This window comes from Gymnoscopelus microlampas (assembly GCF_963454915.1).
Source record: "Gymnoscopelus microlampas genome assembly, chromosome: 15".
NCBI lineage: Eukaryota > Metazoa > Chordata > Actinopteri > Myctophiformes > Myctophidae > Gymnoscopelus > Gymnoscopelus microlampas.
Window position 1 is genome coordinate 43,752,342 of NC_139952.1, and position 12,129 is coordinate 43,764,470.

At 43.1% G+C, this 12,129-nt stretch overlaps 2 protein-coding genes across 5 annotated transcripts in view; both read right to left on the bottom strand.

The window, feature by feature from the left end:
- Positions 1–7,132, bottom strand: part of pdcd6ip (programmed cell death 6 interacting protein) — a 32,867-nt gene extending 25,735 nt beyond the window's left edge. For 2 of the 4 annotated variants that reach the window (XM_084079551.1, XM_084079550.1), the window contains exons 1-2: positions 6,769–7,132; positions 2,094–2,148 (exon numbers count right to left, since the gene is read on the bottom strand). In XM_084079551.1, the coding sequence (XP_083935677.1) occupies positions 2,094–2,148; positions 6,769–6,974 (261 nt within the window). In that variant the 5' untranslated portion in view covers positions 6,975–7,132. The remainder of the gene's footprint in view (positions 1–2,093; positions 2,149–6,768) is intronic. The other 2 variants (XM_084079552.1, XM_084079549.1) reach the window with 1 other exon arrangement.
- A 1,740-nt stretch (positions 7,133–8,872) lies between these two features.
- Positions 8,873–10,084, bottom strand: LOC311061220 (lipoyl synthase, mitochondrial-like; the record flags this gene model as incomplete). The annotated part of the gene is made up of 1 exon (XM_084079774.1): positions 8,873–10,084. The coding sequence occupies one exon, from the start codon at positions 10,082–10,084 to the stop codon at positions 8,873–8,875; it is 1,212 nt and encodes a 403-aa protein (XP_083935900.1).
- Between the last annotated feature and the right edge of the window lie 2,045 nt (positions 10,085–12,129).

A 12,129-nucleotide genomic window follows, 5' to 3' on the forward strand; every position in this document is an offset into this window, starting at 1 on the left:
TAACTGTCTAAACGCAATTATTTGAGATAGTCGCAATCATTTTTACATAATCGTTCCCATATTGAATAATGCGCATATATTTTCAAATATATAAAAAAAAGCAGAAATAGCAGGTCTACAAGCTTTTCAACCCATCACTTCGTGTCTGGTTTAATAATTTTATACATGCAAAAATAGCAGGAATAGCAGATCTACAAGCTTACAACGCCTCACTTCATGATGCATTGTAAGCTTGTAGATCAGCTATTTCTGCTATTTTGGCATGTATAAAATCATTAAATATGCCAATAATGTATTTGTATATTTATGTTTTTTGTCATAACTGCCCTGTGCAATTTTTTATTACGAAGACTAAAAGGCAAACAGAAATAAAATGTGTGTCACAATGTTCAATGTCAAACACAATTAAATCGTTAAGCTTAATTATTTGAATGACAATTAATTGTCAACTTAAATTTGTAATCGTGACAGCTAGGGGTGTGCCGATATATCGTCTCGCGATATATCGCGATACGTTTTCGTGACGATATGTAGCGTTTGGAAAAAATATTAGGGCCGGGACTTTATCGCGTTAAATTAGATCAATTAATTACAGAAAAATTATCGCGTTAAAAAAATTAACGCATTTTAATCGCACCTATTTTTGCACCGCGGAACGTTTCTCACTGGACGAGTTTCAGACGGACCGTTTATAGCAGCGCACCAACAGACGGTAATTCTCACTTCTCAGACATGACAGACAACAACAAAGTCTACTGCAGCAAGCCAGCACAGTGCATGAAAACATGATGTCTGCTTGATAATGTTGGCTGGGCAAGTCAGAATCTGTAATGGAAGCCCCCGCCTACGCGCGCGTTTGTCCCGTTTAGGGGGGGGGGGGCTGGGGGGGGGGGCTGGGGGGGGGGGGGGGGGGTTCCACGATGCGGTGCGGATCACATGCGCGCGATTTTAATTCATAATAATTAATGAATCTACTATAAACAACAGTAACAACACTCTACCAGCCTCCAGTGGTGGAAAATTGCTGATCTACAAGCTCACAATGCCTTGATCTGCTTGTATTATTGTAGTGGAGTAAAAGTACAATATTTGCCTCTGAGATATAGTGGAGTTACTGGAGTAGAAGTAAAAGTATTAGAAATTGGAAATACTCTAGAGTCAAGTGCAAATACCTAAAAATTTTACTTAAGTACAGTTCTTGAGTACATGTACTTCCATTTGAAAAAATTGCTGTTCACTGTTCTCAGGTCAAATATTGATATGCGATTAAAATGCGATTAATTGCGATTAATTAATTACAAAGCCTCTAATTAATTAGATTAATTTTTTTAATCGAGTCCCAGCCCTAAAAAATATATATATTGTTTTGAAAAAACAAGCTGCTAAAGCAGCTCTGGGAGCACCCATTGTAATCCTGCGAAGGAAGTGCCAGATCGCTCACCGGAAACACATTTTTTTTCCCATCCGCTTCCTGTCTATTTCCTACTTTGAAACGCCTATATCTCCGAATCTGTTTCCTGTGGGGAAAACTGGTCATGCGCGATGCGCGATCCCCCCCCCGTTGTAACTCGCGGAGGGAAATGTTATGGTTCCAGGCTGTAGCCAGACTCATGGCACAACATGAATCGATGCTTTTTTTTGCGTGGATTTGCTTGTAACGCACGCGGAAGCTTTAAACAGCAAAGCGCAGTCAATGGGGAGAATGCTGGCACCCACGGTAAGTTGTTATGAAAAAATGCTGGCACCCGATGTGTTAACAATCATTATAATCAGGCATGCAAACAGCCCAGAGGTGAAAAGGGTGACAACATGTTTTTTTTTTTTCGGGTCAGGTGTCACACTATTGCCCTATTTGGATTCAAAACGGCTATTGTAGCTGAAAAGCTACAAGTTTGCATGTCTGAATAATGCAAAAACTGAATTATTTGTTTGCATTTGCTTTTTTTCTCCCCCATATATTTTCATAATAAAAAAAGTGCGAATCGTATCGAAATCGTATCGAAGTTGTGAGCCCAATATCGTATCGTATCGTTTCGTGAAATTAGTGTATCCGCACACCCCTAGTGACAGCCCTAGCTACCTGGTCATTTTACCTGGTTCTCAGAGAAGGGGAACTTGGGCTCCACGGCACACAGCTGGTCATAGTACCTGTGGGGATAAGTGGTGAACATTCAGAGTTCAGACTCATCATCATAAACCATTTGTTGTGCTTTCCCAGATACGTCCATTACAGGCAGTGATGGAAAAAGTACTCAAATGTTTTACTTAAGTAAAAGTATCAATACACAACGCAGTGTCAATACACAAACAATCACAACGCGTTGCGACGCTATTTTCGAAAAGCCTAGGTATAAAAAACAATGTATGTTTTATGATGTAATAATTTATATCTGCAAAGTAGCAACTAAACGTTTTCAAATAATTGTAGTGGAGTAAAAGTACAATATTTGCCTCTGAGATGTAGTGGAGTAGAAGTTAAAGTATATAGACAATTGGAAATACAGTATACAGAAAAAAGTAAAATAAAATACAAAATAAAATAAAAAATAACAATAAAGCAAAGTACAGAGCAAAGTGTGTGATAAGTCAAAATCATAATAAACAGAAGCTGTATATGACATCACTGTGTGTGGTTTGAGGAAGTTCTGCTGCTTCAGAGACACATGACAGTGTGTCAGCGAAAAGTCATGCCAAAAGAAAAGTGTACTGCAGTGCACGCACACGCGTACGTGCACACGCGCGCGCGCACACACACACACACACACACACACACAAGCCCAGGGCCAGCTCAGCTGTGAGCAAAGCACTACTCAGCTTTGACCTGGAGCCAGAGTGATGTGGAAGATTCTATTCTTAGGAACAATATTTAGACAGGATCTTGTTAGAGGGAATCCTCCTTTCCCAGTTGATCAGCCGCCAGTTCTCCTCCGTCTCAAGACTAGGCCTGTCACAATTATTACATAATCGTCTATTTGAGATAATGGCAAATTATTTTTGCATAATCGTTATAATCGTTTCCATGTTGAAAGATGTTCATACATTTTCATTTTTCATTTTACAAAAACAGCAGAAATAGCAGATCTACACGTGACGTGTTGTAAACTTGTAGATCTGCTATTTTTATTTTGTTTAAGCCTAAAAGGCAAACAAAAGGCAAACAATAATTACATTTATATTCATATGTTCAATGGCAAGAAACAATTAAATCGTCAATCAGAGTTATTTGTGTGACAATTAATAGTCAACTTAAATGTGTAATCATGACAGCCCTACTCGAGACTAGTACACATGTACACATTGCTACGCATAAATAAAAACAAAGACAAGCTTTGTATAGGTTTTACAGTAAGGCCTTGTCGTCATCAGTGCCACTTTCCCATCTGGCACAAACGCACAGCGAGAACGAACAACTTAGATGAGGTGTGCCTGTTGGTAAATATAGAGGGGAAAAGTACAACAACGTCCCAGGGCAAACAATGGTTACCACGGTGACACAATAGCTGTCTGTCTGCTGGGGTTGTGAAAGGGATAGGGCCCCGTTTCCATGACTACCACCTGGCACATGGACCGGGAGGAGGACATGGAGGAGAGCGAGCGCCAAGGAGCTACAATGCTAACATTGAACAGTGGCGGCCCACTCTGGGTAGCACAGCTATGCAAGTTGTCCACTTCCTCCCTCCACACAGCAAAGTGTAGCCTCTGACTGCAAATTGTGCTGGCATCTGCCAAGTGCCAACCCACACCTTACAGCGGCAGGGGAAAGCTAATTATGCTTCTGACTGCTCTCCTCCTGCATATCAGCTAAATGGCAGCACTCAGCACTTCAACTCATATAGCAGTTTGCTGGTGTTAGTGTTGTTGTTGCGATAATGAAAGTCACAGCCTAATTCTGACAGCCGGACAGACAATAAATACCCCTTAGTTAGCATAGCACTGCAGTTAGAAAGTAGCTCACAGAGGAGAAACGTCTGAGGTGGGTTGGGCTCCCTCTGTCTCTCTCTCTAGCCCTGTGCCAATGCCAATACTAATGAGTCACACTGGCCACAGAGAGGAAAAAGTTAGGAGCAAAGTCTTGAGCCCTGCTCATGTCATCTCTAAATAGAGCGGGCCTGGCTAATAAGTCACACAATGGAATGCTTGACTTATTTCTGAGCGAAAGACCCAGGCCTGCACTTAGAGGGCACTGTGTTTACCGGTCTTAAAAGTTTTGTCATTTCATGACGAACATAACAAAAGCTGCCCTTGGCCTGGAGACCATAAGAGCAACTTTGTTAAACAAATCTATGTCCCACTTCACTTCCGTCACATTCCTCTATGCAAATGGCCCAGTGATGAACTTCCCCGAAACTTTTAACGTGTTGTACATGTAACATGCTGACAGCCATGTTAATTCACACATTCATGATACTTCTGTGGCCAATGCCTCCCATTGTAGTCTGGCTCTCACTGACATAATATACGCTATCATGTAAGATCTCTAGCTAGTAAAACCATAATCTTATTATTACAATGTAAGGCAACCTTGCAATACTTGTGTGTCACACGTTATGCTTGATCAGATGAAGGTTAGCCACAGCCAGACAGAATACATGTGTGTGAATGACAGGAACGAGGGAGTAGAGGTAAAGAAGGTGGTGGACTTTAAGTACTTAGGGTCAACATTTGAGAGTCATGGAGAGTGTGGAAAAGAGGTGAAGAAACGAGTGCAAGCACTTTGGAATGGGTGGAGAAAAGTGTCAGGTGTGATGTGTGATAGGAAAGTATCGGCAAGAATGAAAGGGAAGGTGTACAAGACGGTGGTGAGACCAGCTATGTTGTATGGTTTAGACTAGAGCATTGGTTCTCAAAGTGGCGTCCGGGGACACCCAGGGGTCCTTGAGGGAGTTCCAGAGGGTCCCCAGCTAAATGATGGATAGTTAGGAACCAAATGGGTCCCTTATGGGTCCGTTACTCTGAGAGTGTACAAATGGAACCAAATGGATCCATTTGGTTCCATTTGTACACTCTCAGAGTTAAATCAACATTGATTTTACAATATAAATTGAGGGTCCAGGCATGCAAACAGCCCCGAGGAAACAACATGTTGTTTTCTTTTGGGTCAGGTGTCACACAATTGCCCTATTTGGGTTCAAAAAGGTGAAAGTAGCTGAAAAGTGACACTTTTGCATGTCTGGGTCCCAGAGAAATGTCATTAAATGGGGGTCCGTAGCCTAATGCATGTCAAACTGGGGGTCCTTGAAATGAAAATGGTTGATAATCACCGCTAGAGCCGTAGAAATCTTAACCCTAACCCTTATATGGGGGTCCCTGGCATTTCTTTTCAAATGGAGGTCTGTGGGCTAATAAGTGTCATTTTGGGGGTCCTTGGCATGAAAAAGTTTGAGAACCAATGGTTTAGAGACAGTCACACTGAGGAAAAGACAAGGAAGCAGAGCTGGAGGTAGCAGAGACTCTGCGAGTAACAAGGATGGATAGAACAGGAACGCGTACATCAGAGGGACAGTGCATGTCAGATGTTTTGGAGATAAAGCCAGAGAGATGGTTTGGACATGCACAGAGGAGGGATAGTGAGTATATCGGTAGAAGGATGCTGAGGTTGGAACTGCCAGATAGGAGGCCTATTATAGAGGAAGAAGGAAGACCAAAGGGGAGATTTGTGGATGTAGTGAAAGAGGACATGAAGTTAGTTGGTGTGAGAGAAGAGGAGGCAGGGGACAGGGTAAGATGGAGGCAGATGATTCGCTGTGGTGAACCCCTGAAGGGAAAAAGACGAAAGGAAAAGAAGAAGATGCTTGTCTGGGCTACAGGTTTCGTGCTTAAGTGCTATGAGCCTAAATGTTGTCAACATCATCTCAGAGAGCTAGACTGAGGTGTGAAGCGACATAAAACAACACTGTGGTTTCGGAATATTTGTTTACTTGACTGAGACACAAGATAAGACCACAAACATGTTCAACCCTGGGTACTTGTTACGCATTAGGTCATAAAACTGACACACAAGTCAAATGAGTGACAAGTGAGTTTTTGTGGTCTACATCGAATCGTGTCTTTTAATAAAATATGAGTCATATGGTGGACAATGCTTCCCTTCCGAGAAACAGGGCCTATTTACACCGATATTGGTCACCCAGTAAATACTGTGACTCCAGAGGTCGCTGTGGTCTCTACTTCACTCAGGTGACACATTATAGTTACATTTTTAGATAATAAGAGGCTGATTTAAGCCAGTTTACTCGAGATTCAAACAAAGTGACCTTCATCCCCAACATGAGTTGAGTTGATCAACATCTAGATCACCAATCCTCTTTTAACGAGGTTATTCGTTTCTGTCATTTGGTTATTCAGATTAGAGATTTTGGTGTCTTTGGAATATTTTGAGAAATAAAAAAATGCTCCATGTTAAAAGTATGAACAGCTGTGCTGGAAAGTACATGTACTCAAGTACTGTACTTAAGTACAAATTTGACATTTTAAAACAACTTTTTCCACCCACTGGTAAGAAACGCCACAGCGCTGAGCCATTGCAGCGACCTCTGGAGTCACAGAATTCGATAGGTGCACAATGCCGGGTGTGCCACCCTCGTTAGCGTGACTGAACTTGGGAGCTAACGTCGCTAGCGGCTAACTAGCCAGTAGCCAACCTGAAACCACCAACAACACAGCTGGCTTGGGGCGCGGCGGCCAGGGCAGCTCTTCTCCCACCGTACGCAGCAGGTGTAAAGACAGACAGTAGCAGTTAGCAACATGCTAACGGGCCTACGGTAGTACCTCAGCAGGATGTCCAGGGAGCTGTCGTGCTTGTCCAGCGGCCTCCCCAGCGCGTTCCTCCGCAGCTTGTTGAGCTCCTCCACGGAGCGCAGATACTCGCCTTGCTCCTCTCCGGCGGGGTACGTCGTCGTGACAAACTTGGACAGCGGCTTCACCAGGTCCACCTCGGACGACTTCTTCAGCGGGACTGAAATGAACGTCGCCATCGTTTCGGCGACGACGACCCGCGACGACTTAAAAAAAAAAAAACGACAAAGACTAAAAATACAACAACGTTTTAAATGGGAGAGGGAAAGAATAGGCTCGCGACGCTAACGAACACAAAAACAACAGTCACACAGCAGACAACAGCGCGAGCGACCCACTTCCTGGTGTGTCTGCGCTGCTGCTTAGAGACGTCACGTGACGTCATGGTGAGAAGTAGCTCACTGGTTCACGTGACGCCCTGTCTGTCACGAGCGTCATGGCGCAACTTGTTCCTGGTTTTGTCACTTTTTCCATTTACAACCCGTACATCTACATAAACGTACAGATTTCAAATATAAAGTGCTGACCCTACGGCCACGGATGTAACATGTTAAAACGCTTGTGTTTAAGTACCCGTATCTTCTATATTGTTCAATAAAAAGCATTTTAATCCCATTGGCGGCCATTTTTCATAGTTATATTGTATCAGAGTGCAGTACACGTCTCAACCGATAGGGTCGCGTAATTGAAAGAATATGAAGGACATTTTGAGAAAATGGCCACCAATCGGATTAAAATGCTTTTTATTGATCAATACGGAAGATACGGGTACTTACTCTCAAGCGTTTCAACTTGTTACATCCGTAGCCGTGGGGTCAGTACTTTATATTTGAAATTGGAACCTTTATGTAGATGTACGGGTTGTAAATGGAAAAAGTGACAAAACCAGGTTGAAGTTCCACCATGACAGTCATGTTTCAGGGATAGGTGAGAACTAGCCTTGATACAGTCATGGGTGAACTTCAACATAGTGTTTTCACTTTCTCTCTTTTTGGTCCGTACAACTACACAAATGACTGAAATGAATCTACACAACATCTACACATCTACACAAATGACTGAATGATGAAAACCTGACTTTGTGCACAGTAGCTAAATAACAAAAAGAACCTCTTGTGATTAAATTGAAAACCCAAGACCCTGTTCAACCTCAACAGAATTTCATTTAGTTTCAGGACATTGTTTATTTTTGGAAGATCTAAAAATATAAATTTGATATGGCTTTCACTTATTATGAATTGTCTTGAGTCAACCATCATCAGTCCCTCATAACCTGTTACAGTAGTTTATTATACATTTATTCAAAACACTTTGCTGTTACAGTTTCCACAAGTACAGAGACAGTGAGTTGCTCTGCAGGCTTCTGAATTACATATACATTTGCCAGACATCATCAGAAGCATGATGTCTTGGAATTAAGATGTAGGCAAAACTCAGAGAACACAATTGTTATTGGAAAACAGGAATATATAAATGTTTAGCTCAATAGAAGAGCAGGGAGACAAAATACAACCACCCAGTGTATGTCATATTGTATTAACAAACTCTACCATACAAATTGGACAAAATTACATTTTATTCATTACATTTTTTTTTACATAGTGCCGCTTTAAGTAAGCCCTATATAGTTTGTTGTACAATAGCAAAAATAGCAGATCGACAGACGTTGACATCACATCATAAGCTTGGAAGAGCTATTTTTCATTTTACGTTTGAAGAATTTGATTAATTAAATTAATGTGGTTAATTTAGCTGCCTTTGCATGCTGTTTAATGCAGACTTTTTGGGGCCATTAGCAAGATTTGGTTTGGGGCCACCTCACTCTGAGTCTAGCATATTCTAACAACATCAAACCAACTGGTATCACACATAAGTTTAATAAATTAGCCAATGCTTGATGACTGTTTGAACCCTAGTTCCGTCTTGCAAGTATACATACAGTATGTATTTGCAGTGTTCTAAGTGTGCGTTTGCTGCTTTCTTTCATTCAAATAAATAAACATATTTAAAGGTGTTTTGCTATGTACAAAACATCCCAACTCAATGTGGTTTCAGCGCAACAACACAACTAGTTCCTTTACTTCTCAAAAACATAATTCTTAATGAAGAACTCTGCTGCCTTGTAAGACGATCGCACCAGGGGCCCGCTGGCCGTGTAGAGAAAACCCAGCTCGTTCCCAACCTTCTCCCAGCGGGCAAACCTCTCGGGGGTCACGTACTCCTCCACCCTGAGGTGGCGCTTGGTGGGCTGCATGTACTGGCCCAGGGTCAGACAGTCCACCCCGGCCTCCCGCAGCTCCGACAGGGTGTCGAGAACCTGCCGGTCGCTCTCCCCTAGTCCCAGCATGATGGAGGTCTTGGTAAGCAAGGCGGGCGTGACCTTTTTGGCGTGTTTCAGCACGGCGAGCGACTGATCGAAGTTCGCCCTGGGATCGCGCACGTGCCTCTGCAGCTCGCGCACCGTCTCCACATTGTGGCTGTACACGTCCAACCCCGACCGGGCGATGGTCTCCACCGCCGCCAGGTCGCCGCGGAAATCGGGCGTGAGACACTCGACCGTGACGCGAGAATTGATCTCCTTCAGGGTGGAGACGGTCTTAGCGAAGTGCTCCGCCCCTCCGTCCTCGAGGTCGTCCCTGTCGACGGAGGTGAGGACCACGTAGTCCAAGCCCCAGGCGGCGATGGCCTTGGCGGTGTTGCGGGGCTCGTCCGGGTCTAGGGGAGGGGGCCGGCGGGCCGTCTTGACCGCGCAGAACCTGCACCCGCGGGTGCACGTGTCGCCCATCAGCATGATGGTGGCCGTGGCCGTGGCGTGCTCCCCTCCTCCCCAGCACTCCCCGATGTTAGGACACCTGGCCTCCTCGCACACCGTGTTCAGATTCAGATCTCTCAGCGTGTTCTTGATCCGGTTGTAGTTCTTCCCGGACGGAATGGCTTCGGTCTTCAGCCACGGAGGAAGCCTGAGCCTCTCTCCTCCTTTCTGTCTCTTCAGGTTGCCCCTGTATTCGGCCCACCTGCTCTTCTCTGACAGCTCCCCGGAGATGAAGTCTTGCAGGCTGGGTCCGTCGTCACTCGACACGTCTTTCCTAAGGTGACTATGTGTGGCCTGGGGTTTGCCCAGGGCCTCCTGATCCCTAAACACGGCCCTGTGTGTGGGGGAGGAGGATGTGGCCACTGTTGTCGTCATGCCACTTCCATACACGTGTTGACTGCTGCCTCGGGGACTCAACCCCAGCAGGTGATTACCAAAGAAACCACGCGAGACACCAAACACTTGTTTCAGTGCCATGATGAAACTTGGATACTGGGGAGCAGGTGTCTGCCAATTCCATTATCCCTTATGGTCCATGAACACGTCATCATCACGTCATCATCACACGATGTCATCAGGTGTGCGTGACCGGACCAAGTACTCAGAGTCTAATGACATCAGTACTACTATGTCAGCACTGTGTGTGTCTAGCTATATAACAACACAATCAGAATCAGTTTTATAGTGTAAAGTGTATACTGTAAACATTGTTGTATTAATGTTGTATATAATGTATACAGAATTAAAATAAGCAGATTGGAGCAGTTTAGCATCTGTTAAAGATCTTGCAGTCTCTTGCCAACAGTATGAACATATTAAGAAAAGAAATAATAGTACAAAAAGGTAAAACCTTCACTGGCGAACGGAACAGCAATGGAATCATATGAAGACAAGAGATTATGCATTGAAAAATGCCATGAAATAAGTGCATTTTTAAAGACAATTAAGTTGGCTGAAAATTTTGAATGTATCCAAAACATTATCAGAAGAAATGACATGCCTGAAACTGTAGTGAAATGACAGAAGTTGCCCAACATCTAAAATATTTCAGTGTCCTCCTCATTGATAGAAACTTAAAAAAAAGAAAACAGTAAGGATTAGTCACATAACCTGCATGAAAAAATAATAATTTCACCCACTTTTTTACACATGTAAAGCTGTCATAAATAAAGCAGATTCTGTGACAGTTTTAATGCATTAAAAAGCTGAATTTTGATTAATACAGAACTCTATGATATTGTCTTATATTCCAAATTGTGTCACTATGTGTGGTCTCGGGTAAGTAATACAGATATACTATGCAACCATTCTACAAATACAGTATATAAACAAACATTGAAAGTATTAGATCTACTGTAATATTATATAATAATTGTATGAGTACATGATCTTATGTTACCCTGCCCAATTCTACAATACTACTAGCAAAAGGACAAGATCCTCCACTAGAGGGGACTGTTGTCATTGCTTTTAGTAAAGGCAGCTGGGCAGTGGACACCCTGAACACCCTGCCAAATAGCAAAGAGTCCAGTAATAAACCTGTTTAAAATGTATTTGTCTTGTAAAGTAAGTGCCTTTTTAACTTAACACACTGCATCTGCAGGCACAAGTTGACAATTCAGTTCCAGGGAATTGGTAATGATATTAACCCAGTCAAAAGAAATTCTCTATGGGCTGTTTAACATTGTCTTTGACAGGGCGTTGTTGGCAGAGCCATACAAACACACTGGACCATACATAATGGTAAACTAAACTTGATATCAGTCCTTCAGTACACAAGAAAGCTATAACTTAAATTCAAACTGCAGTGCTGCACCATTATGCTCACCGTTTCTGTGTTTAACAAGGAAAAGAAAAATCAAGCTGTTATCCCTCTGTGGCTGAGGACTGCACCCAGATCCTCCTGTTACACAGGGTGTGGAAAAAAAGAAGTAAAAAAACAACAACATTTCAGTTAGAGGGTCAAAGTCCACTAGTCTCCATGCACTGCCATGTCATTATAACACTGAATATACAGTACACCTAAGCAGGGAAAAGGTCACTTTTATAGCATGTAGCTGTCCTGTGTAAATACTGAGTGTGTTGTACTGTATGTGTCCGTGACCTGTTGGCTGCCGTCATCGGTGATGATGAGAGGGAAGAGGATGGTGGAGTTTGATGAGATGGATGATACTGATCAGTGAAATTGTGTTTTGATTACGTAAGAAAGTTATATTATGTCAAAACGTAAGCCAGAAATGTGATATGTGTTTTTCACCAATAGACTGCTTGTGCCATGTCACTTTGTAATTTTTACAATCGTTTCCTTTGCTAGATGTTTTGTGTAGAGCACATTGAATTACCTTGTTGAAATGTGGGCAGCGGTGGGCTCAAGGTTAGAGGAGTGCCCTCGTTGAAATCTGGGTGGGCAAGTTGACTCCGCTGAAGTGCCCTTGAGCAAGGCACTGAACCCTCAATTGCTCCAGTGGAGCTGCTTCGTAGCCAACAGTATCAGCACCCAGGTTTTAACCCATTAAGACCGG